This window comes from Oryza glaberrima, chromosome 2, assembly GCF_000147395.1.
Source record: "Oryza glaberrima chromosome 2, OglaRS2, whole genome shotgun sequence".
NCBI lineage: Eukaryota > Viridiplantae > Streptophyta > Magnoliopsida > Poales > Poaceae > Oryza > Oryza glaberrima.
Window position 1 is genome coordinate 22,912,202 of NC_068327.1, and position 24,321 is coordinate 22,936,522.

General features: G+C 45.6%; 4 protein-coding genes across 11 annotated transcripts; 2 read left to right on the forward strand and 2 right to left on the reverse strand.

Moving 5' to 3' along the window:
- Positions 1 to 5,213: 5,213 nt before the first annotated feature.
- On the forward strand, positions 5,214 to 14,433 carry LOC127763098 (probable protein phosphatase 2C 20). 8 transcript variants are annotated; one of them, XM_052287708.1, is made up of 18 exons: positions 5,237 to 5,256; positions 5,336 to 5,427; positions 6,159 to 6,249; positions 6,318 to 6,405; positions 6,645 to 6,743; positions 6,829 to 7,029; positions 7,823 to 7,931; positions 8,440 to 8,771; positions 10,491 to 10,618; positions 10,740 to 10,806; positions 11,323 to 11,428; positions 11,521 to 11,638; positions 12,124 to 12,243; positions 12,346 to 12,523; positions 12,631 to 12,707; positions 12,800 to 12,852; positions 13,007 to 13,058; positions 13,426 to 14,433. In XM_052287708.1, exons 6-18 carry the CDS (start codon positions 7,020 to 7,022, stop codon positions 13,948 to 13,950), a joined length of 1,875 nt encoding a protein of 624 aa, XP_052143668.1. In that variant the 5' UTR covers positions 5,237 to 5,256; positions 5,336 to 5,427; positions 6,159 to 6,249; positions 6,318 to 6,405; positions 6,645 to 6,743; positions 6,829 to 7,019; the 3' UTR covers positions 13,951 to 14,433. The 8 variants fall into 8 exon arrangements, 7 of the variants coding, with proteins under 7 accessions (XP_052143664.1, XP_052143668.1, XP_052143666.1 ...); XM_052287706.1 differs by having other exon boundaries at positions 6,159 to 6,405; XM_052287707.1 differs by having other exon boundaries at positions 6,318 to 6,743.
- Positions 14,434 to 15,120: 687 nt separating this feature from the next.
- Positions 15,121 to 17,725, forward strand: LOC127763593 (26S proteasome non-ATPase regulatory subunit 6-like). The gene is made up of 7 exons (XM_052288342.1): positions 15,121 to 15,473; positions 16,121 to 16,211; positions 16,296 to 16,441; positions 16,535 to 16,754; positions 16,820 to 16,928; positions 17,024 to 17,192; positions 17,307 to 17,725. The coding sequence occupies exons 1-7, from the start codon at positions 15,217 to 15,219 to the stop codon at positions 17,479 to 17,481; spliced, it is 1,167 nt and encodes a 388-aa protein (XP_052144302.1). The 5' UTR covers positions 15,121 to 15,216; the 3' UTR covers positions 17,482 to 17,725.
- A 205-nt stretch (positions 17,726 to 17,930) lies between these two features.
- Positions 17,931 to 19,995, reverse strand: LOC127763594 (protein HHL1, chloroplastic). The gene is made up of 6 exons (XM_052288343.1): positions 19,610 to 19,995; positions 19,355 to 19,492; positions 19,156 to 19,242; positions 19,011 to 19,058; positions 18,407 to 18,620; positions 17,931 to 18,263 (listed from the first exon to the last, which is right to left on the reverse strand). The coding sequence occupies exons 1-6, from the start codon at positions 19,895 to 19,897 to the stop codon at positions 18,250 to 18,252; spliced, it is 789 nt and encodes a 262-aa protein (XP_052144303.1). The 5' UTR covers positions 19,898 to 19,995; the 3' UTR covers positions 17,931 to 18,249.
- A 1,391-nt stretch (positions 19,996 to 21,386) lies between these two features.
- LOC127762597 (putative cyclin-F2-1) lies at positions 21,387 to 22,184 on the reverse strand. Its single transcript, XM_052287086.1, has one exon. The coding sequence runs from the start codon at positions 22,182 to 22,184 to the stop codon at positions 21,387 to 21,389; it is 798 nt and encodes a 265-aa protein (XP_052143046.1).
- Between the last annotated feature and the right edge of the window lie 2,137 nt (positions 22,185 to 24,321).

Consider the following 24,321-nt stretch of genomic DNA (forward strand, 5'->3'; position numbering starts at 1 on the left):
CGCCGGTCAGCCCCTACGCGTCCGCGTCTGTCTTGCCTCTCGCTCCCTGTATTGTTTGGTTGTCCGTCACTTTGCTGTGATCTTACACGTGATTAGCAAGGGAGAGGAGAGAGAGACAAGATGGTTGCAGAGAGCTTGTTGGCTGGCTGGCTGGCTGTGGAGGGAATCGATTGTGCATGTGTCGCTGCTGCTGGTACAGTTGAGGCAGAGAGGTTGCTGGACGTGGACTTGGTCTACGGACCATTTGAGCACGTAGGGCTGGTTGTTACTGTGCTGCTTGCTGCTGCATGTATCTTTTTTTTTTCCGATCAGAGATCGGGTTTGTGTCGTCCACCGCCTCGTCGATATCTACACGTCTCCGACATCGGCATCGACTTCGTCGTCCTGCCCCGTGCATCTTCGGCTTGATCACCCGTTCAAGCGTCCGACTACAACGACTTCTGCAACCGATCGTCTTCGAGCACGCGTCTACGCCATCAAGCTCTGGGTTGCCGCTGCGTCGACTCCTTGGGCCGCAGTGCCGCTGCCTATGGTCCACACCTCCATTGGCTGTTGCAATACTGAGAGGTGCCCTTCTCAGCATGGCCTCACCGCCGGTGGACTTCTCGCCGCTGCATCGACATGGAGCTGCAGCTGTGCTGTCCTCTCGGACCATAGCTTCGCCGCTTTCGTCGTCTTCATCGCCGTTCGCGCATCGACAACCTCGTCGTCCGCACTGGTCATCGTCAGCCGCTCGGGGTCTTCTTCCTCTACTTCGAGCATCGCCGCTGCATCTCCAAGCTACCACTGTTGCCACTCTAGGCCGGTGGTGCAGCTACCTCTACATGGCTACCGATGTCGCCGTCCAGGCCGTTGGTCCCGCTACTTCGCCTTCTACTTCGTCCAACATGACTCATCGCCAGCGTCGCCGTATCTTCCTCGACTACACTTCGCTCTTCTCCGGCAACTGCGTGCTGCTACGGCAATTCTCCCTCTACGCCGTTCTTGCGCTGCGACTGTCCCGGAGGCCTTCTCTGCTAGTCTCCTCCGATATTGGCGTATGATTCATGGTGGTCTCCTGTCTCGCCCGCGCGGTATTGGCAACACCGGCGCGCGCGTTTGTCCCGAGTTGTCCCGGGGTCTGGCAAGCCCTGTATAACGTCTCGTCCTTCACGGTTCGACTACATCGGCTCTTCGGCGTCATCTTCCTCAACGACCGCCGTGATTGTATCACCGTCTTCGTCTCCAGCGCGTCCTCACGCACCATTGGTCCACGATGCCCTCCCGTCCATCCACGACCACTCTACGGCGTCCCCTGCACCTTGCGGCTCAGCTACCTCGACATCATCGACTTCCCGACTTCGGCTACATCGACCACGGCTACTCTATGCATGGCTTCATCGACCACGGCTCTCTCGGCTCCTTCGCTTTGGCTACATCGACTACGGCACAAAGGGCTATCATCCGTGTTGAGCATTCTTGTCGGTTTCTTCTCCAGTCCAAGTGTCTGCGCTGCTCACGCTTGGACTGTGGGGGACGTTAGAGTATATGGTAGTTAGAGTCATATTATGATAGGATTGGTCTGTTTGGATTCCTTCCATATCTGTAATCCTTCCTTATCTTCTCTCCATGTACTCCTACATATATCGACCCCCTGAGGCAATGTGTCTAATATTCGCAGTATCCTCTCTCCCTATACTATGTAACACTGCCGCGCCTGTGCCGTCTGTGCCCGCGCTGCCGCCCTGTAGCCGCTCCGCTCCACACTGCCCCTAGCCGTCATCGCCGGCGTCATCCACTCCGGCCCCGCCCTCTGTGCGCGTGCGTCCAAGGGATGGAGGCAGAGCCTCGTCGCTCCTTCTCCCTCCTCCCTTTCCTGTTTTGGCAAGGAGTGCCCCCCCTTTCTTTCTTCTTTTCTTCTTTTTCCTCCCCTCGCCGGCGTCATCCTCTGTCACCGATTTGGCCGCGTGCGCCGAGCGCCAGCCGAGCCATTTGACCGCCCAAGGTCGGTTCTCCCCTCCCAAACCGACATCGCCATCCCAATCTCTCTTGCTTTCACTCTCCACCGCTGTCGCACACCATTGTCGTCTCACTGTCGCCGTCCGTCGCTGAGCGTGCCGGAGGAGCCGGCGCGTTCGTGGACGCGTGACGTGAACTCCGCGCTCCCGCTTCATCCCCTTCCTCGGCCAAAACGATCACGTTTCGCGCCGTCGTCCTCTCTTCACGGCGCCCTGTCCCGTCGCGGTATCCCCTCCGTTCCCTCTCCTCGCTCTCCCTCCTCCCCGTAGCACACCCGATAGCTAGTAGGCGCCACCCCAAGCCCCGCCGCCGCTCGGCATGGTCTCGCCGCCATTGCCGCCCGTCGCTTGCCCTCCTCGGCTCTGCTTCGTCCAATCCGACGCTAGGAACGAGTCCCGGTGGTCGTGTGTCTGCTCTAGCTTCAAGAAATCGAACCCTCGTCGTCACGTCGTGCTTTCCCTCTTTTGCCGCCGCCGACGAACACCGCCGCAATCCGCCGCCGTCGGAAGGGCGACACGGCGGAGCGCCAGTGCCGGCACGTCGACGCGAAGCTCGGGTGGCTCGACCACCCGAGCCTATCCAGGACGAGCACGAGCATGTCCAACGGGAGAGACGACCAGTCCATCTGCTTCCGCTTCTTTTTCGCCGGCCTGGCTGGTGTTCCACACGCGAGAGTTCGTGCGTGCGTGCGTGCGTGTCCGCGATGGCCTGCACGGCGTAATATAGGTCGGCTTCCGCTTGTAGTTTTTGTTAGTTTGCTATCCAATCTCCAAATAGATGCATACTGGAGTACTAGTATAATTAATTTTGATGTCGTGTAGGAATTCATGTTTCCTTTTCCTGATCTACAGGCCGGTGCACATTATAATTGGTAGGAGTTACTGATTGTAGGTCGTAGGTGTGCATACTTCTTCGCTTCTTTATCTCTTGTAGACTTGTACTACTATTAAATCGCTTCTTTATCTCGGATGATTTGGAACAGAAATCACGAGACAACACTTGTAGGATTTCTAAAACACTGCACAAATTCGTATACCGAAAGATCGATCGGCCAGTCGTCCGTCGAAATCATGGAGGAGGCAGTCAACGCATCTGCCGCTCTGGATCCCAAGCTTGCTCCTCTGCTGCTGTTCGGCCACGGCGACGCCACGTTCCTGTTCAGCGTGCCGAAGAGAGCGCTGCTGCCAATGCCAACGCCAACGAGGGTGGGCGACGGCGGCGTCGACGACATGATGAGAGGTCACCGCTGGTGGACCACGGCGCAGGGCTGGTTGCTCATGGCGCGCCGCGGCTCGCCGTGCACTTTCCTATGGGACCCTTTCACCGGCCGCCGTGCCGGGCAGCCCCCCGACCACGACGGCACCGTCCTCGCCGCCGAAGGCAGCCATCGCCGGAGGTGCCTCCTGTCATGCTGCGATCCCATGGACCCGACCAGCTGCACCGTGCTCGTCATCGACCTCGCCTACCCGGAGCTCTGGTATTGCCGCCCCGGCGACAACCACTGGGTGAAGCTCCATCAACATCCGTACCAGTACCGCAACCCTGCCCACCGTGACGCCATCATCTGGGGATTACGCCAGCTTACGGCGATCGACGGCAAGTTCTACACCGAAGAACTCTCCGGCATTGTCGGCGTCCTCGAGCTCTCGCCGGAGGTGGCGTTCACCAAGATCGCCGTACACGACGTCGATAGGAGACCGGCGGTGTACAAGAAACGTACTACTAGCTTCGTGGAATCAAACGGGGAGCTGCACTCTGTTGTCTTCTCTCACCCGATCGGATGTGACCGGATTGTCGCGCGTGTAGGCGTTTACAGGTTGAGCATTAATCCGACGACAACGCAGGAGCAAAGATCAGCAGCGTGGGTGAAGGTGGATTCGCTAGGTGGTAGAGCGTTCTTCGTTGAGATTGGCAGTTTTGGAGCGTCATTTGATGCAGAGTGAACATGCTTGAGAGGGAATTGTGTCTACTACTCGGGGTTCAATGGAAAAGTACTGTGTGTATACGACATGGAACGAGGAACTACGGCTGTAATCAATCCCGGCGCACATCTTCCGTATCACCAGTCGCCTCAAGTATTGATGCCAACATTTCCTGCAGGATGTTACGGCAGACCAACTCGAAGTGTTGAAAGCATATATCAGGTAGGGCCAACAATTCTGGAAAATGCTAATGAGGTAAAATACACTAAGGTAAATAAGGTGAAGAGGGATGTTCGATTTTTCAAGGGTGGTTGTACCTATTTGCCGATTTTTATTCAGAATACGAGAGTGACAAAGCAGAAAGATAAGTTAATAAATCAGAAAAAGAGTAAGAGGTCCATGGCTGGAATACCTCCTTGTCGAGGCGAAGGGGTAAACAGCCCCGAAACGAAGAACTCATATCGTGGTTGTGGCTTTCCCTTGGAGGCGCTCAAACGTCTCCTGGGTATGAAGAAGTAGGAGTGCAACTACATGGAGGATCCAACTTACATTTTTATGCCAATTCGATGATTGTGTTTTTAAGTTAACTCGTTCATTTAGAATATGCAGTTATATTAGCTCGGCTATATGATGTCTATTAATTTCATTAAGTTTTGGCCACTACTAAGTGATTGGAAGCTCTTTTTCTCTGTAACTTTATGAAACCTTCTCGCGTTGCATTAAGAGAATGATTTGGTAAATTTTCTTTGATAAAATAAGTTAGAAAATATTAAAATTAATTATGAATTTTTGTTTTTCCAAATATTTGTTAATTTGGCAATAATTTATTCAAATTCAGTAAAAGAATATGTTAAAATTTCAAAAATTTTCGTTTGGAGTTGTGCCTACCGAAATTTTCTAGCTTTTTAGAAAGAAAAAACCTTGTTTATATCCGGTTTTAAAATTGAGGGACGCGATTGAAACTCCACCTCCTATATAAGAGACGGCAAGTGGACTTTTCCAACTGAAAAGCATTTCCTGCCTGAAACCGGCTCATGGCCTCTTTCAGTTCGGCTGGGCAGTCGGCAACAGCAAGAGAGTGAGAGTCAGAGACTCGTTGTTCTAAAAAAAGTTCTGCAAAAAAGTGAGAGGCCCTCAATCCCTCCCCAACCGGAACACTCACACCGACGAGAACGACAAGGACGCCAAAGACGCCTGCGGCGAGGAGGAGAAGCAGGAGCGGGTTGATGGTGCTGGACCACAATCTCTTCCTCCTCTCCCATCCGACGCCGACGACGACCTCGCCTTCCTCTCCGACGTCCTCCGTCAGTCCGGCTCCACGCCGTCAAATCCGATGGTACGGTACGGCACCGCACTTTTGGTTTTTCTTTTCTTATTTTTTTGATGCGGGGGTTGATTGACATTGATTGGTGCAGGCATGGCGCCGCTGTCGAGTCGCTGGCTGCCGGACGACGCGCTGCTGGCCGAGACGCGTGCCGCGGATCGACGGGAAGTGAGTGGGTTCTGAGTGGGTTCTTCCTCTCCTCAATTTTGGCATCGTGTTACTCTTATTGCTCAGAAAATTAGGTTTGCCCGTTGCTGTTCTTATGGCTGTAGGCTGTAGCACTGTCTATATGGGGATAAATTTTGTGACAACTCAAGTCTTTGCTACGATTCGTTTGCCCAAACGAACCTTAGGCTAGGTTACTTTGGGGAACCTGTCGATCACTTGCATTTGACTGGATATATGTAATTTATGTATTACTATGTTTCAGAATGGGGTCGATATGTATTGTATGAGGTTTCTCTTGAGACAGTTTGCAGACCAAGTACCTAATTCTGTCTTCAGTACATTGCCAGTGTCTGTGTATCTTGATTCCATGCTCACAGATGTGCATCAATGCATGCTTTTGGTTCTTTGTTACAAGGTGTAATTGGGCTTGTAGAAAAGCAATATAGATTCCTAATAAGGATCACAATTCACAACTTCCCAACCAATATAAAAGTAATTTATGCACCCTCCTCACCAAGGAAAAAAACCCAATGTAAACTAATGTGAAGGAAAATCAAGATATATAACTTCACTAGAGCATAAATAGTATAATTGTGGTTCCAGTCATCAACACATGCCCTTTTAGCTGGTCACATATATCTTCCGTTCTGCTCTCCGCATTTGTTCTGTATCTAATGTTTCAGTTACTAGCAAGTTTGATAAGAATCATTGCTTCCTCTGAAAGTAATTTTTTTTCATGTATCAAGGATTGCTGACGCTGAAGAGAATTTGGGTGAGATTGAAGTGCGTGAGGCCCATCTAGCCGAATCCTTGTACTTCATAAGTGTCAGGCAGAAGGTATAAATCTGTATTTTTCTATACTTTACCCTGTGGTCTGGTTGACAAAGTACATGCTCGAAATTTAGCTACTTCAGAGACAGGGGACCTCCTGTCCTGTTGCAGGTCCTTGGAGGGAAGTCTTAGAATCAGGACACTTCTGAATTGTTCACACTGGTATGAAAGAGGAGGTTCCATCTAGATCATGTCAAGTTAAATACTTAAATCAGGAAAATCTCGTAAATGGGGTCTTGGAAAAGCTAAAGATTTGCAGTCGGAGTGGTCAAAAAATAGATTTCCTTTGTATGCTTTTGGTTTATGCTGCTGCTTTTATGCTCCCACTCATGCAATGATATGATAAAAGATCACATGGTAATATGGTATCGATTTGCTCAGTCGCTACTTTGTTGTCCTAGGTAAATTGTATGCATGCTTGGCGTCTGTATGAAGTGCATGACAATGCATCCGGAAGCATCAGCTGTTGCCACAGCTATTCTTGATACAATAAGATCTAGGTACTCCAAGCCTAAACAGACATTTCCTGTGTTAAGGAACTTTATTAGTTAGGTACAATTTTGACATTAACTTTTGTTTCAACAGAGCTGTTTCACAACATCCTGAAGCATATGTCAGAAGGTCTATGTGTTGTTTGCAACTTCTTGCAAATTGATAGCGCTGCACCTGATGTATGTCTCATCAGTTCTTATAGAAAGAAATCTGGACATTCCAACTGGTTTGGAATTGATATGCATATGGGCTCTTCATGTTGCAGAAGCTGATCCTGATACATAATGCATATCAGTAAGTATTCTGGTCACTATGGGGGGATATATCTGTTATGGATCACTAGTTTGTATTTTGTTCGTCAACGTAGAGAGCAATTATGGTATTGGCTGAGCGCACAATATTAATAGGGTCATTTTTCAACCAACAAAGAAATACAGGTGTTCAGCGTAAACGTTATACAATATCTCATTTTCATCTACTTTGATTTTAGCCTGAAAGAAGAGCAATTTTACTGCGAGATGATTTCACTATCTGAAAATAAAGAGCAAATAACTCCCACATTATGTTTGGCCCCTTTGAATCGCAGGAATGGAAAAACGGAGGAATAGGAAAAACGTAGGATTCTGACAGGAATGCAGGTGTAAAACAAAGGATTGGAAAATACAAGAAAAACACAGGAATAACCGTTTGATTGGACCACAAGAAAAACGCAAGAATCGGATGAGAGAGATAGACTCAAAGGAATTTTTCCAAGAGGTTGGATCTCTTGCTAACTTTCCTCCAAAATCTCTATAGGATTAGCCATTCCATAGGAATTTTGAAGGATAGTATAGGATTCAATCTTTTGTTTCAAAGGCTTTCATAGGAATTTTTTCCAAAGGGTTGAAATCCTTCAAATTTCCTACACTTTTCCTACAAATCAAAGGCAAAGGGGCCCTTAGTTTCCTGTAACGTACTTACTCTATCATTCCTTTTTTAGTAAGCTCCTTTTTTACTCATAAAGAGAGCCCATTTCAGTAAGCTGGAAATTCAGTAACCTCTCACAATTCAATCTAACTCCTCCATTGGCTTGTTTGTTTCTTTGCAGGCCAACATGACCTGTTTGCAGCTCTATTCCGAGATCTTCAGAAATCACGAGCACTGGAATCGGTGGATCACAATTCATACCAAGGCCAGGCCAGCAGCAGCAGCAGCAGGTCTCTGCCTTGTAAGGCCCTCTTTGTTTAGGCTTAGGCTTATTGGCCTAGACTTTTAAGTCAGCTTATTGGCTTATATGATTTATAAGCCGGTGGATTTAATGTCCTAAGTTTAGTAGTTGAGTCATATATCTACCTCACATAAGCCAAAAAAGCTTCTCCAACCTAGCTTTTGGCTTAATAGTGTTAGAGTGGCTTATGGCTTTAAAAAAGCCAAACGGAAAAGCTGCTTGTTTGTTTAGGCTTAGACTTTTCGACTTATAAGTTGGCTTATAAGCCTAAACAAAGAGGGCCTAAGCTTTGATACCATCATACATTCGCGAACTTGATGATCAATGTACTGGATTAGAAATATAAATTCGATCAATGTACGATAATTTGATCAACGAATATATAGTTTTGTGATAATTTGATCAGATTCCCTCTCACACCCCTCCCTCTCCCTCCCTCTCTAATAGTTGGGTCCCACCGATTTTTTTTTAAAAATATTGATTTGATTGTCACGTAGGAACGAAACCACTCCGGCTTCTGCACTATGTGAGGTTGGTGGCGTGGGTGGCGGCGCGGCTGTCAGGAAGCGGCAGCTCGCGGCGGTGGCGCGGAGAGAGAGGCCTATGCGTCGAGAAGAAGAGACAGAAGCGAGACTGTGGGCCCCACATGTCAGCTGTGGGATGTGCATAACGGACACCACAGCTATAGTTGCAAATGCAATGTGGGTCATGCAGGGCGAGAGGAGGAGGGCGCGTGCTCCGTGGGGACCACCAGACACGGGCGGTGCACTCCTCGAGCGTTGGATCAGCCGGGAGAGACGATCCGACGGCCGAGATGCGTCCGGTTCAGGTATTTAAGCGCGATGCTTTCTTCTCCTTGCGCTTCGCTGCACAACCACTTTTCCGCATCTCTCTCCTCTCTCTCTCTCTCTCTGTCTCTCTCGCAACGTTCTCATCTCAAGAGCAGTAGCTGCGAAAGGTGCGAGGTGAGTTGTGAGATTCTCCTCCTCCTCCATCCCTAAACCCTACGTCCTCCCAAAGCGCCGTGAGATTCTTCTCCCTTTCCTTCGATCTCGCTCTCCCAAAGCGCCGTGAGATTCTTCTCCCTTTCCTTCGATCTCGCTCTTCTGGTGGTGTTCTCCCTCTCCTCCTGGTGGTGTGGTTTCTGCGTGCTTGGGTGTTTGGGGGCGTCGCGGTTTTTTCTGGTTCGATCATGTCTTTCGCTGTTGTGGCATTTGATCGAGCAGCAACCGCGTCTTGACCTCTCTTTGAATCTTGAGGCGTTTCGTCATCCGAAACTTGGGGCAAGGATCACAGCTGTTTGATCTTTTTTTCCCTCTCTTGTAGGCTTCCCGTACCGTGCTTTTGTTGCTTTGATGGTTTTGAAGTTTGAGGTGGAGTGTGGTTTTCTGAGTTGGAGGAGGAGGCTGATGAGCACCGAAGCTTCATGGTGTATTGATCTTGCTGTGTGTGTCTCAAAGTCTCTACCAGTGCGTGCGCAAAAAATTAGACCACGTCAATTCGTTTCTCTTGTCTGCTTGTATTTTCCAGTTTGTTCAGTTAATTTTGGTGTGTTGCGGGAGTTCAGTTTCTGAAAATTTATTAACCAGATGCCGCCTTCGGCCTTCTTGTTCTTTTCGCTGTTCCTGATGCAGGATGCTTCTTCTCTATGTGTCTCTCTGACGTGTTCTCTTGGTTTAGTTTCTGTTTGGAAAGAACTCCATGTTCTCTCTGACGTGTTATCTTGGTTTAGTTTCTGTTTGGAAAGAACTCCATGTTCTGTTCATACAATGATTTCTGCATGTGTAGCTTGGTTAAACTGCTTGTTTTTTTTTCCCTTTTCGATGAGAAATCTTCTGATTCTTTGCATATCAAAGAAGCTTTCATCTCTTGAATCTTAGATTTGGGATCCTTCTAAGCCCAACGGTTTTGGTTCTGCAAGATTGTACAATTTCTTCATGTTTGTTACCTATATTTTACTTCTCAGTGACGCTGTCATGTTGTATTCTTCTTGCTGAATTCTACTATAAGTGCACGCTGCTGTCTCTGTTTTTCTTCTTCTGTTCACTTCATACTCTGTTTCGAATTATTGAAGTTTTAATACACCGAAGAGGTGGCCATACCGGGAGGAAATTGATTGTCCTTGTACAATACGCCTTTTCTGTTTGTTTCCTCTTCATTTCACTTTGGAATTTGGTGTTATGATTTGTGTCAGTAAAGCTTAATTGGCGTTCTTACAAAACCTTGTATGCGTTTTGTTCACAGTAATATTTTATTTTAATTATTCCTTGCTTGATTCTAGTATAAGATATAAGATTAATGTGCAAAATACTGCAGCATTGCAACTGAAGATTGATACTCTCATGTTATATGTCTCAAAAATGCATTTAGGGGCCCTGATAAATAGTGTCATATCATGTTATGTCTAGTTGACTCCTTTTCGTGTTTTTACCAAAGCTCTTATGTATTTAATTGATCTGTAGTGTTTTGTAATTGTATTCACTTTACTCTTTCTCCATATTTGTCAATAAAGTTATTGTATATTTGTATTCATGTTATTAATTTTCAGCAAAACAAAGGTCTGCTATGGGTAACAGCCTTCCTGTAGAATCAAAGTTCACTGATGAAAAAGAGAATGACAGAATTAAGTATGTTGTGTCGTCTATGCAAGGATGGGGTGAGAAAATGGAAGATGCTGTGAGTAAACTTGCAGCCTTTTGTATGACAAAAAAAAGGATAGTTCTGCAAAAATTTCTTACTGATCTGTAAGTAATTGTGTAAAATACTGTGACTGACATATGCCCTCTATATTCTCTAGCATGCAGCTATTCTAAATCTTGATGATACCATGACGTCATTCTTTGGCGTTTATGATGGCCATGGAGGTTTGATCTTCATTCTCTCTCTTTTTTTTTTTTTGGTTTCAAATCCTCCAAATCGTCGGCATAACTGTTTACATCATGCTTTGTTTGTCTTTGTATGTCATGTGTTTATCTGCGTGCATGTTTTGAAAACTTTACTGTTTATGCTGAAACTTTTACCTGTGAATTCTCAAATAAATATTAGGCTACAGTTCTGGATAATGAACCAAGTTTGCTAATTAGTACTAATCACCTTTGTGCGGTGTGCTTTCTAGGATAACATGAACTGCTTAAACAGAAATATTATTTTACGAGGGATAAAACACTGCATGGTTGTGAGTTAATATTAACAGTCATGATAATTAAAAGGATAGCCACTGATGAACATGTTGGTTAATTTATGTGTGGTGCTATTTTTCTTATGATACCTATGAAGTGCTGATCTGCTGTGTTCATCACATTGTTTTGCTTTATAAGCTTCTATATGCACATAGGAGTAATCTTGAGCCACCATTCTGAGTTGTTTATTTTCTATCTCAGGAGCTGAAGTAGCATCATATTGTGCAAAACGATTTCATATTGAGCTTTGCAATCATGAAGACTACGACAGCAATCTAAGTAATGCGATGAGGAGTGCGTTTTACAGGTTATTTTCGCCTAGTCTATATCATTTTGTTGCACTGAATGATGCTGCACTTGCAAATTTGGAATATCATTGTTCCTGTGTAATTTCTGCAGCATGGATGAGGACCTGCAACTGTCCGATGCTTGGAGGGAGTTAGTTATTCCTCGTAATAATGGATGGATGTATTTTATCAAGGCTGGTGTCTGTGCTAACCTTTCGCCTTTCCCGCAGGTAGTGATCCTTTAACCCCTAAACATCTTATAATATCCATATGTTGAAGAAGTTACTCAAAACTGTATTTGTTGGACAGTGCTTATTGTATCTATGAAAAAGGAAATGGAAGAATGTGTGTGATATCGAGACTATTGTTCTTTCTTGAGATGTACTTTGGAGTTGGAAGAGATATGTTTAACCCTAACCTCAACTAATTGCGCCTGTAAAAAAAGGTCCAGTTAGTTACTTATCAGTTGCCTGGTCTGGTGAGTTGGACGCCTGACAGGTTCTTAAGTTCTTATTGCACCTTGGTTCTTGTCATAGTATGGCATTACCCTAAACTGAGGTATTGTTTGCGGCATCTCTTCTATGGTTATCTCTTTCATATACACTGGTTTGGCTTTCAGAAATGCTTTTCTTTGTCTGGTTGCTTTTGTGAGCTATTTCTTGGTTAACCTGTATCTCTACTATGTTGGAATTTAGTTTCTTTCTTCTTTTTCCAGGCAACATATACTGCGCCATCATATGAAGGGAGCACAGCATGTGTGGTTGTCATCAGAGGTGACCAATTGATTGTTGGGCATGCTGGTGATTCTCGTTGTGTACTCTCAAGAAATGGTCAGGTATAGTGACTATTTCCTTATCGAATTTCTTGTTGGTACCTAATTTGCATGCTCACTTATTTTCGTGCCTAACATTTGTGCTTGTTTCTGTTGTGTCAAAAGGCCAGTGCATTATCCGTCGATCATAAACCAGACAGTGAGTCTGAAAGAGAGAGAGTTCAGAATGCAGGAGGAGTAGCTGTTGGGTATAGTTATCGTAAAATAATGGGGAGGTGGGTAACCAAGAAACAATGGGGCTTCACTGATTTTAAGGGAAGAGTATCAATCTCAAGATCAATTGGTATAGTCTTGCCTGGATCTGTTTTTCGTTTATTGCACATAATAGCACCGAAAAAAAAACATATTATGTTGTGATTTGCTGATGTGTTTTACCCACTTACATTTCAGGGGACTTCGCTTGCAAGAAGAACGAACGTTTACCTCCTGAAGATCAAATGCTGACATGTAATCCGGACATCCTGACTGTAAGTGCAACTATGTTTGTTTAGTATTTGGTTGAATTTGAAGTTTGTACTGCTGTGTGGGGTCTGATGGAAAATCCCCCTTTCTGTGTCAGATGGACATAACTGATGACATGGAGTTTCTTGTGATAGCAACTGAAGGCCTCTGGTAAATTTTGAGCAAAAAATAACTGACAATAATTATTATTTGATCATTTTGATGTCACTAGTACTCTTTGTGATGCTGTTTTCTTTCTCCTGCTGATGCATATATAGTTTCATTTATAGTTGCATACCTACTGTACTATGTTTTTTCCATGCAGGTGCAACATGACAAATCAAAATGTGGTTGATCACACACATGACCGTCTTTTGGTGAGTCCTTTTCTTTTGCTCAGTTTGTCTTCTTGGCAGGACGAGATCTACTGTAATAGCAAAAATATTTTGTGTCAAATTCTAGGAAATGACTTCACTCAGGCAATATAAAGCACCCGATTTTTTAAAAAAGAAAAAAAACAAGTGCTAATAAGTACACTGTCATCTGCTTTGTGATTGTTCGATTCTTTTGTTGTTAAAACTGCTGTTCCTTTTGCCTTGATCAATATTGCTGTGACTAATATCTTGCATGTTTACGTCAAAAAAATATCTTGCATGCTCGATTGTTTCGTTGTTAAAACTGTTGTTCCTTTTGCTGTGGCCAAATATTGCTGACTTGCTGTGACCAATTAATATCGCTATGCAGGAGGGTGCAGAAGCGCGTGTCATCTGTGAGGAGCTTGTTCAGTTTGGCTTGCCATCGGGCGACAACACGACCGTCATCCTGGTTCTGTTCAAGCCCGGCGCCTTCCCTGCTGTACCGCCGGTCGACACCGACACTGACACTGACAGCCACATTGACGATGATGTCGACCCCACCGGCAGCAACAATGCCACCGCGTCCGACAACAACGACCCCGCCAACGAGGTTGATCCCACTGCCAATGCCGGGTCTGACGACAGCAACACCGGCGACGAGGTCAAGGTCGACGCCACTGCCACTGCCGTCGGCAGCAGCAGTACCACTGCCGTGGCTGCTGACGAGGGCACTGGCAATCCTCCTCATGGCGCACTAGTTGACACCGACGACGAGGACGGGCTGACCTACTCCCAGGACATGGACTTACCCCCGGCGTCGACGTCCCCCCCAACCTTCCCGGACGAGGACGACCTCCCCCGGTCTAACCCGGACAAGTCCCCCCCGCACGTATCAATCTTATTCAGAGTTTGAGTCCAGATCAGGAAAGGCCAGAAGCTATAGCTATGATTCGGAAGTAGTTCGTTTCCACTTGATTTTTGTCTAGCAAGTCGAAGATGATGTGTGATGATGCATGCAGGATGATACTTATCGTAGGTGGTAGTAGCACTGTGCATTGATAGGAGTAGTTTGTTTCTGCTACCTTGATGATGTGTGATGATGCATGCAGGATAATACTTATCATAGGTGGTAGTAGCACTGTGCATTGATAGGAGTAGTTTGTTTCTGCTACCTTTGGTTTGTGGTTTTTGCCTGCTGCTTTGCATAGGAGATTAAGATTTTGCTTGTCAGACTGAGATAACTTCAATTAACTGTCTACGAAATCTCGCTCACTGGTTTTTGAGTTGTGAAGGTGATTGATCTAGTGATGCTTTTTGTTGTTGTTCATTTTGAATATCTGTACATACTGCTGGGTTATGACTTGCCCCGTTTCTGAATACTTAGCTTTTAACCAAATTTTCTCTTCATTCTTCTAGTTATCTTGAATATGTAATCAGTAATGTGCTTGGTTTAGCGGGGAAGTCTATTTGTCCCTGAAGGACAATTCCTTCTGCTGCATGCCACCCAAAAACTCATCAAAAAGTTCGAAAAAAAGAAAAGGACAAGATAGATCGAATAAATAATATCACTCCACAAATATGCAAGCTTAAATTTGACACATATAAGTAGAATTAGAACTAAGTAATTTGCTTGTGAATAATACGAAAAACTTTTTTTTATGTCAAAGACAAAAAGCTAGTGCGAATTCTCATTGAATCTCGGTTGTTCATGATAGTGATGACCATCCATTCAAATCTTCAGGTAGCACCCCCAAATCTTCAACAAGGCGGAAAGTTCGTGTGTTAAAATTGTTGTTTTTTGTTTTGTATATGTTGAATTTAAACTTGCATGTCTGTTGAGTAATATATTACTCCTACATGTTAATTTATCTTTAAAATCTTTAATGAATTTTCGGATGACATACATACATAAATAAAACGGGAGACAAATCCACCTCTTTGGTTAAGTTAGCTCTGTTGCCTGCTGAGACCGGCTCTGAATCCGGCCCATGGGGACCGTCTCTGAATCCGGCCTATGGGCTGTTAGGCCGTAGCGGGCCGCACTCCTCTTTCATCAGTTCGGCAACAGCAACAGACTCTGCATCACTCACCCACCCAACCCAAGTACCCAAGCCCCAACCTCGCCTCGCCTCGTCTCGAGCCGACCTAACCGCGAACCCCCAACTCCGACGAGAACGACATGGACGCCGGCGGCGAGGAGGCGAAGCAGGAGCGCCACCTGGTGCTGGCCCACAAGCTCTTCCTCCTCTCCCACCCCGACCTCGACGACCTCGCCAAGGTCGCCCTCCGCTCCGACGCCCTCGACGCCGTCAAGTCCGATGGCATGGCGCCGCTGTTCGAGTCGCTGGCCGCCGCGGGCGTCCTGGAGCCGGACGACGCGCTGCTCGCCGAGATGCGCGCGCGGATCGACGAGGAGGTCCGCAAGCTCGACGAGAAGTGAGTGGATTCTTCCTCTCTTCTGATTTTATTTTATTTTTAGCCCCCCAAAAATTAGGTCGCCCCTTGCTGTGTTGCGTATGCGATAAGTTTTGCGATAACTCAGGTGTTGATATGGTCCGTTTGCCTTAGCTAACCTAGCTTACTCTGTGTTGCGAGATGTAGATGCTAAAACTGGTAGATAGCTTGCATTTGATTCGGTAGTTGTAATTTATGAATTATGTTTAGGGCCAATTAATTCACCTCTATGCAAATCTGTACTACATAATAATAAACTTTTTCCACAGTTTTGTTTTAGATTCATGTACATATTCATGATTTTGTACATTTTCTCTGCAATGTGTAATTTAGCATGTAGAGAAGTAATTGAGATTGCTAAGGATCACAATACGCAACTTCTCGAGACAAAATACCAGTGTAAACTAATGTGAAGGAAGAACGGCATGTTGAAATTTGTTAGAAATAGTTTCCTTGAGAAGTTGAGGTTCCAGTCAAGATATGTCCTTTTGGTGATTTGCATGTTTCATTGTTTCTATTTTCTGATCTTGCTCTTCGCATCTGTATCTAATATTTCAGTTACTAGAAGTTTGATAAGAATCATTTGGTTCCTCTGGAAGTAACTAAGTAATTATGTTTTATGTATGAAGAATTGCTGATGCTGAAGAGAATTTGGGTGAGAGCGAAGTGCGTGAGGCCCATCTGGCGAAATCCTTGTACTTCATGAGGGTTGGAGAGAAGGTATAAACTTGTGTGCTTCTATACTTTACATTAAGTGTGCGCTTGAGATTTAGCTATTTGCATTCTTTGAAATCAATATTGCAGGAAAAAGCACTGGAGCAGCTTAAAGTTACTGAAGGGAAAACTGTAGCTGTTGGCCAGAAAATGGATCTTGTGTTCTACACTTTGCAAATAGGCCTTTTCCACATGGACTTTGATCTCATCTCAAAATCCATTGACAAGGCAAAGAAGTAAGTTATAGCTTTGATTGTGCCTTTGTGAAGTTCCATTCTGCCATCTATACTGGAGCAATGACATCTGACTATTTATTGTGTTGATTGAAGCCTGTTTGAGGAAGGAGGCGACTGGGAGAGAAAGAACCGATTGAAAGTATATGAAGGCCTATACTTCATGGCAACGAGAAACTTCAAGAAAGCTGCCAGCTTATTTTTAGATTCCATCTCAACTTTCACAACTTATGAGTTGTTTCCATATGACACTTTTGTCTTCTATACAGTCATCACAAGCATAATCACATTGGATCGTGTATCTCTAAAACAAAAGGTAATTTCACTTCTTACACTCTATTTTCTTTTTCTTAATTGACTCACTAACAAGAAATATGGCAGGTGGTAGATGCGCCAGAAATTTTGGCAGTGATTGGCAAAGTACCTCATCTATCTGAGTTTCTGAACTCCCTTTACAATTGCCAGTACAAGTCATTTTTTGTTGCATTCTGTAAGTGTAAAGTATCTTGATAAGCTGTCTATAGTTTTACTGTTACAGTCTGTACGGCTGGGCTATATGAATATATGGTCTAAACTTCTTTTCAGCTGGTATGACGGAGCAGATTAAGTTGGATCGCTATCTTCAGCCTCATTTCCGCTACTATATGAGGGAAGTGCGGACCGTTGTCTATTCACAGTTTTTGGAGTCATACAAGAGTGTGACAATGGAAGCGATGGCCGCAGCATTTGGTGTGACTGTTGATTTCATAGACCAGTAAGTGCTGTCACCCATCCGCATTAGTTTTATGTTTGTGATTCCTGTGTAGGACAAAACTTTCTTTTCTGTTCCTGTGCTGTGGAGATAATATCTCCCTTTCATTTGTTCCAGGGAATTGTCGCGGTTCATTGCAGCTGGGAAGCTTCACTGCAAGATCGATAAGGTTGCTGGTGTTCTGGAGACAAACCGACCTGACGCTAGGAATGCCTTCTACCAAGCGACCATCAAGCAAGGGGACTTCTTGCTGAACCGCATCCAGAAACTGTCACGAGTCATTGACTTGTAAATTCAATGGTCTACGTTGGACGTTGGAGGTGTGATCCTTCTAGATCCCTGCAAAGCTCCCCATGGACATAAACCGTACTGAAATTGCTGTTCTACTTGTACTCCTAGGCTCATGAGAACATGATCTATATCTCGGTTTGATTTTATTGCGGACAGCAAAAAGGTTTTAAAGAGAACCTCCGTGTGCAATTTCAGTAAGTGTGCTTTAGATTTGTAGAACGAGAAGAGTGCATGTCTTTCTGAGATGAATCTGTTCGTTCATTTCAAGTCTTGTGGCGATGTCTTTTTGGGGTTCCGCACTGTTTGATCTTATGGGTCTCTCTATATGCTTGAAATAGCCTGACATGCTAGTCTCAAAAGAGAACTGCAAAATAGAACCAAGCGTAATTCCTTTTGTTCTGAGCCTGTTTTCAGATGCAACATTTCAGAAAACAGATAAACAGCAATCGGTCATACGCAATCGCGCGCACACACTGTACAGCCACTGTAACTCATCAGAAACGAGGTCAATATACAACAGTAATTTTCGCCGTTCCATAAGTCCATAAAATACCGATTTCTAATATCCCAGGAGACTCTAGCTGCAGATTTAGTAAGGAAGAACAAAGCAAGTTACTCACAGTCACAGGCAAGCTACACATTGTTTGTTGCAAAAAAACTCGAAGTATTGAGGAACTACAAAGAGCTGATCTGGGACAGGGAAATGAGCACACTGGAAAATTACAGCCGGCTGTTCACTTGACGATCTCTGGTATGCTGCGCTTTACAATCAGCTCTCCGTTTCTGCAGATCAGAAATGGTAACCATGCAGGCAATTCAGAACGTCTGTGTATGATGGCTATACAAAGGCCTAGAGATTGACACAAGCAAAATCACAGGAATCAGTAATGCAGTTTAGTATAGGAGCATTGTCTCTCTCTACTTACTGATCCCCTGCTTCTGGTTCTGCTTCTCCTTCTGTTTCCGCTTCCTCTCGTTTCGCCTCTTCACCCAGGGCTTCTCTTCCTCCACTGGCGCTTCTGCCTCTGCGCTGACAGATCCTGTAATCTGCGCAAACGACTCTTTAGCGCCAGAGGTTACGTCGCCGAAGAAGTCCTTCACCTTGTCAACCACAGTTTTGAGCTCTTCTTTCTTTGGGAGCTGGGATAATCAAAACATTTTACTGTTAGTGACTTGCTACCTTTGCTCAAGACATGCTTACTAAAAACATGGTCATTTGTACATTTACTATAAGAAATGCCTGCCATCCTCACTTAACTGCATAGTTCTTTTCCAGGACAACATTTTCTGAGCTACTATCTTTTTTAGAAAATGGGATAAACCTGGCCTCTACATCCAATTGGATGTACACAGCTAATTCTAGGCTACTATCTAGTACTAGGCCAAAACAATTTGAAGGTTGTGCTCTAGAAATGTCAGCCTAGGATAAAGCAAGATACAAGTCTGAAATGTACATTTTCAGAGATTTCAGCTCTAATGTTCACGAGACTTCGACAGGGAGAGGAGATAAAAGGCGCTAGCGAAACGTACTTCGATCACATTACTTGTCGTCAGCGCAGACCTCAGGTTCCCATTCTCCTGCTCACCCAAATGAGACAGGTAAATTGCAATTCTCAATTTTTTCGAGTGCAACAACATACAATCACGCACAGAAGATGAGGACTGAGAAAATTACCACAACTTTGTAGCCATATCGAAACTCATTGTCGGTCTTCAGCACCCTGTACTGCTCTTTTGCTGTGTCTATTATGTCATCCTCGTCCTTCAGAAAACAAATCATGAAACACGCACATTTGAATCCTCTCTTTTCTACAACTCTTTAAACACGATTGTGTGACAATTTGTGTAAGCAAACAGATTGTGGTGTTAATTACTTTGTAGATGACAGCGGCAAGGTTCCTGGCGAGCGTGTCCTTGTAGATGTACTTTCCGAGGAAGTTGTCCTTCGCCGCGAGCATGATCTTCGCCGTCGTGCCGCCGGTGACGATGTTGAGCGGGTACCAGAAGTACACCTGCAGAAACCAAAAAAACCACAAATCTTGATCACACGCACACGAAGCATTGGGATCAGGAATGGAGAAGAAGAAGAAGAAGAATGAAAAAAAAACAAGAATCAGGGCAGCACGGACATTGGCGGTGCGGATGAAGATGACGAAGCGCGGGTTGCCGTCGTCCTCGATCTTGGGCAGCTGCGGCATGCGCTGCTGCTGGGACCGCCGGTCCGACCACCCCCTCCCCCTCGCCTCCACCACCAGCGCCGCCCGCCGCGCCGGCCTCGCCGCCGCCTGCAGCCTCCTCGGCGCCGCCCTCACGAGCAAGAATCCTCCCCCGCCCGCATCGCCGGGCGACAGCTGCCGCAGCCGCAGCCGCGCCGGCGAAGACGCGCTCAGCGACGACACGCCGCCCACCACCTCCATTTCTACCGCCTCCTCCGCCTCCTCCGGCCTCGCGTCGCCGTGTACGTGGTCTGGCCGTCGACGTCGACGAGGACTTGGGAGGAGAAGAAGCAGTGGAGGAGGGAAGATAAAGCAAAGCTCCCGGGAGCTTATCTTTGGTGGTGGTGAGATGGCTGGGGGTTGTCGCTGACGTATGGGCCCGGGCGAGGATCCCGGGCCCAGTTGTCAGTGAGAGGGCTGGTGGTTATGCGGCTCGTGTTTGACGATGGGGTTCGTGCTCGCGGCCTCACGGGCGTACGTGGCGTCGTTACGGACAGCTGATCTCTGTATGGTTTTGGGTTAGTGTGTGTCTCCAAGGGAAATACTGCAGTCGCGTGGCTTCTCCTGGGGACGCCACGTTGCACATGAACGGCCTCCCAGTTTGTACCTCGGAACACATCAACTTTTACAAAAATTCTGGCAAAAAGGATATGTTCAACATATTACTCGTTGGATTATTATTACTACCGATTATATATTTGATTTAGGAATGAATTAAATATTTTAAAAAGTAAACTTTATAAATGGCTTCGAATAAGTGGTTTAAGTAAGAAATATCTTAAGAAAACCTGAGTAAATAATCCGTGACGAACTGACGATAATCCAATGAAGTAGCTGAAGAAAAGAACGGTTTAATCCCTGTAAAATGTACTTCCCTGAAAAAACTCTGTTCTAAAGGAGGCCTAAAACGGTATACAGGTTGCAGGATGAAGTTACTCTAAACAAAGCTAGAAAGATGTAATTATTATGCATGTTTAAATGGTGTGAATGTGTATTAGTCATAGACAATGAAAAACATTTTTTGGAAATAAAATTTTAGAAGTATGCAAATACACGTCGTCGAGAAAATTGAACTTGTGACGACGTTCCAAACATCTCATTTCAATAAGAAAAATTACGTGTAAATGCTAATTAAGCTACAATTACATGCTCCTGCCACCTTTTTTACGTACGGGCGATCGAACAAGGCGTTCGTCAGCCAAGAGAAATTGACTAATACTACCTCCGTTTTTTAATAAATGACTCCATTGACTTTTTCTCACATGTTTGACCGTTCGTCTTATTCAAAAATTTTATGCAAATGTATATGATATAAATCACACTTAAAGTACTACGAGTGATAAAATAACCTATAACAAAATAAATTATAATTACGTAAATTTTTTGAATAAGACGAACGGTCAAACATATGAGAAAAAATCAACGGCGTCACCTATTAAAAAACGGAGGGAGTATCAAATTAAGGGTTACAAAGAGGTTTAACACGAGAGGGTGATTTCATCAACAACATCATTGATGAAACCTCACACGTTTGCAACGGACTTCCGCTAGTAGCATCGAAATGCCGGCAATTTTTTCCCCTTCCAGATCAACCCCTTCTTTTTTCTTCTACCTGATTCTCTTGACTCTCCTAGCTAATCATCGATCCTATATACTACGGAGTATGAATTAATTAAACCCCTTACGATGATCACATTAAGAACAAGGGCACCACAAGTCTGCGAGGAAGCAACAGGTAGTCAATGGCGAATCTGCTCTTCATCTCGTCGTAACCCGGCCACGATGACGCCATCTCATGCACGTCGTACATCTCCTCCATGCAGCGTGCCAGGTACACGACGCTGTATCCCGTCACCGCCTCCAGCCCGTCGTCCTCCCACGGCAGCGGCGGCGGCAGGCCGGCATCTGCCAGGGTGGTGGCCGCGTACCGCGCGAGGTACACCGCCGACGCCGCCACGACGGACGGCGGGATCCTCAGGCTCCGGCGGTCGAGCAGCGTGAGGTCGGCGAGGTGGTGCGCCACGGCGTGCACGGCGTCGCCGCCGGAGTTGCCGTACCTGGCGAGGAAGTGGTCGGCGAAGGTGTGCGCGGTGGGGCGGCCCAGCCTGTACCCGAGCGCGTCGAGCAGGTCGAGCTCCCTGTCGAGCACCTCGCTCCTGGCGATGGCGAGCCCGCCGGCGGCGGCGGCGTCGCCGGCGCTCAGCCTCTCCTCGGGGAGGTCGCCCTCGTACTTGGCCGCGACGAAGACGGCCGTGGCGCCGAGCAGCGCGAGCAGGCGGTGGCTCACCGCCTCCAGGGGCCTCACCGACAGGTAGCGGTCGACGTAGGCGACGGCGCGGTGGAGCGTGCCGGCGGCGAGGCCGGCGTGCCCCCGGGTGATCCCCTCCATCCACGCCACAAGCGACGCGCGCGTCCACGGGTCGATCCGGCCGCGCTGCACCGTGGTCATGTAGTCCGGCAACGGCCGCTCACCGGCGGTCATCTCCATGGCCCGGAGGCTGGCGTACAGGTCGGCGCAGGCGCATCTCTCGCCGGCGCAGTAGCTCCCGCGCCGCCGGGACCATTGGCGGCGACGGCGGCCGCGATCTCCCGGAACATAGCCTCGACGTCGGCGTCGGCATCATCCAGATAATCCATGGCGCGCTCTGGGCGCGGAGCTGGGCCGCGAGCTCGGTGATGGATTCTTGGAGGATGGGAAGAGAGGGAGACGACGTGCTCGCTGCAAATTTATAGCGCCACTTTTATGATGAACCCGTTGACCTAGCCCACAAGTCCGAGTTGCGCCCGGACTGGGCCGGAACTGAGCCGAGGGATTCGGCCCGTGGGTCGGTCTGCTCCGGCCTTGGGCTGCAGCTAGCTGGGCCGGGGACGCCGTGGAGACATCTCCGGGCAAGTGGCAGTAAAAAGAAAGAACCTAACACGTGCATCAGGAACATGCTTAGATCTGCGAGCACAGTGGTCAGCTTAGCCATGTGGTTCATGCACTAATCGGCGTACATTAGTACATGAATGGTGATTATTCTGCATAATTTACTGTTATATACAGCGTAGTACTCCGTACTAGCGAGCTGGATATTGAGTTCTTGTTTATGGGTTCGTTGAGACGTCAGCGATTAGGACGAAGACGTTTAGTTTATCATAAGACCATTTAGGTCATAGAGGATTAAAACGTGGTACTTTTTGGCGTATTTGTGACGTCGCTGATGACCATTGTTAAATCATCGAAACAGAAAAAAAAAAAAGAAGAGATGGGGATGATAGATATACCACCGGCCGCGCCGTTCGACTCGTGAATTGATTTTCCAGACGATGCTCGATTTGCGGCGCCATTTGGTTGATGTCATGTCATGTGGCCTCATGGGTTGGAAAAGGTGAAAATTTTTGTCACCAACACTGTAGAGTACTAGAGTACCAGAGTGTGGATACTCGGGAAAACTACAATCCATAGAAAAAACTACAATCCATCGGCATTCCACAGATTGCTTTGGTCTCATCTCAGACTTATCGCCTGCACCTTCAACTCCCTTCAATCCATAGAAAAAAAAATATTTAGTTATGGATGTTCAACTTCTAATTACTCTCTCTGTTTTATAATATAAAACTTTCTAACATTGACTATATTCATATATATATATATATATATATATATATATATATATATATATATATATATATATATATATATATATATATATATATATATATATATTAATAAATCTAGACATATATAGTGTTTGGATTCATTAACATTTATATAAATGTGAATAATGCTAAAAAGACTTACATTGTGAAACGGAGAAAGTATGTATCTAAATATATCAAAAAGTTTGTTTGTTACGGGACAGGAGTGTAAATCTCAACATATCAGCTTCAGCAAAAATATAAAATTTGAAATGTATAGAGTTCATTTTAGGATTTTTTTTTTCTAGTTTTATTTTCTATTAACTTATATAAAGCGAGCAAATGTTACTGATGCACTATTTCTATCGCTAAAACAAGTGATACAAATATTAAATGTTAATGATAAACTATTTCTACCGGTTCATTCATATTTTATTTGAAACACAGTATACATTGATGAAGTTGCCACGTAGTCCTTGACAAAAATACATTACAAATTGATAAAGTCACTGTTGATAAATACGAGCATCCATGTTAAATATAGAGCTTGAACCTCTAAGTTGGTTCTACCACAGCGTTAAGCTTCACGGTTCACATTTTTTTATATATACTACTTTCTCCGTTTCATAATGTAAGACTTTCTAGCATTGTCCATATTCATATTCATATTCATATTCATATATATATATATATATATTAATTAATGAATCTAGACATTTACTCCCTCTGTCCCAACAAAAAAGTAAACTTTGGAGGGATGTGAACGAATCTGAGGTCACGTCCCTTCAAGGTTTGCTTTTTTTTTTTTTGGACGGAAGGAGTATGTGTGTATAGATTTATTAATATCTATATGAATGTGGGTAATGCTAGACAGTCTCACGTTATTAAACGAATCGGATTGACGCTATTTTTTTTTAAAAAAGAACTTGTAAGATCGGTGATTTATATGTTGGTAGGGTAACAGTAAGCGGGCAGGGTTGGTGGGTGTGGGCGTGTGGCAAAGT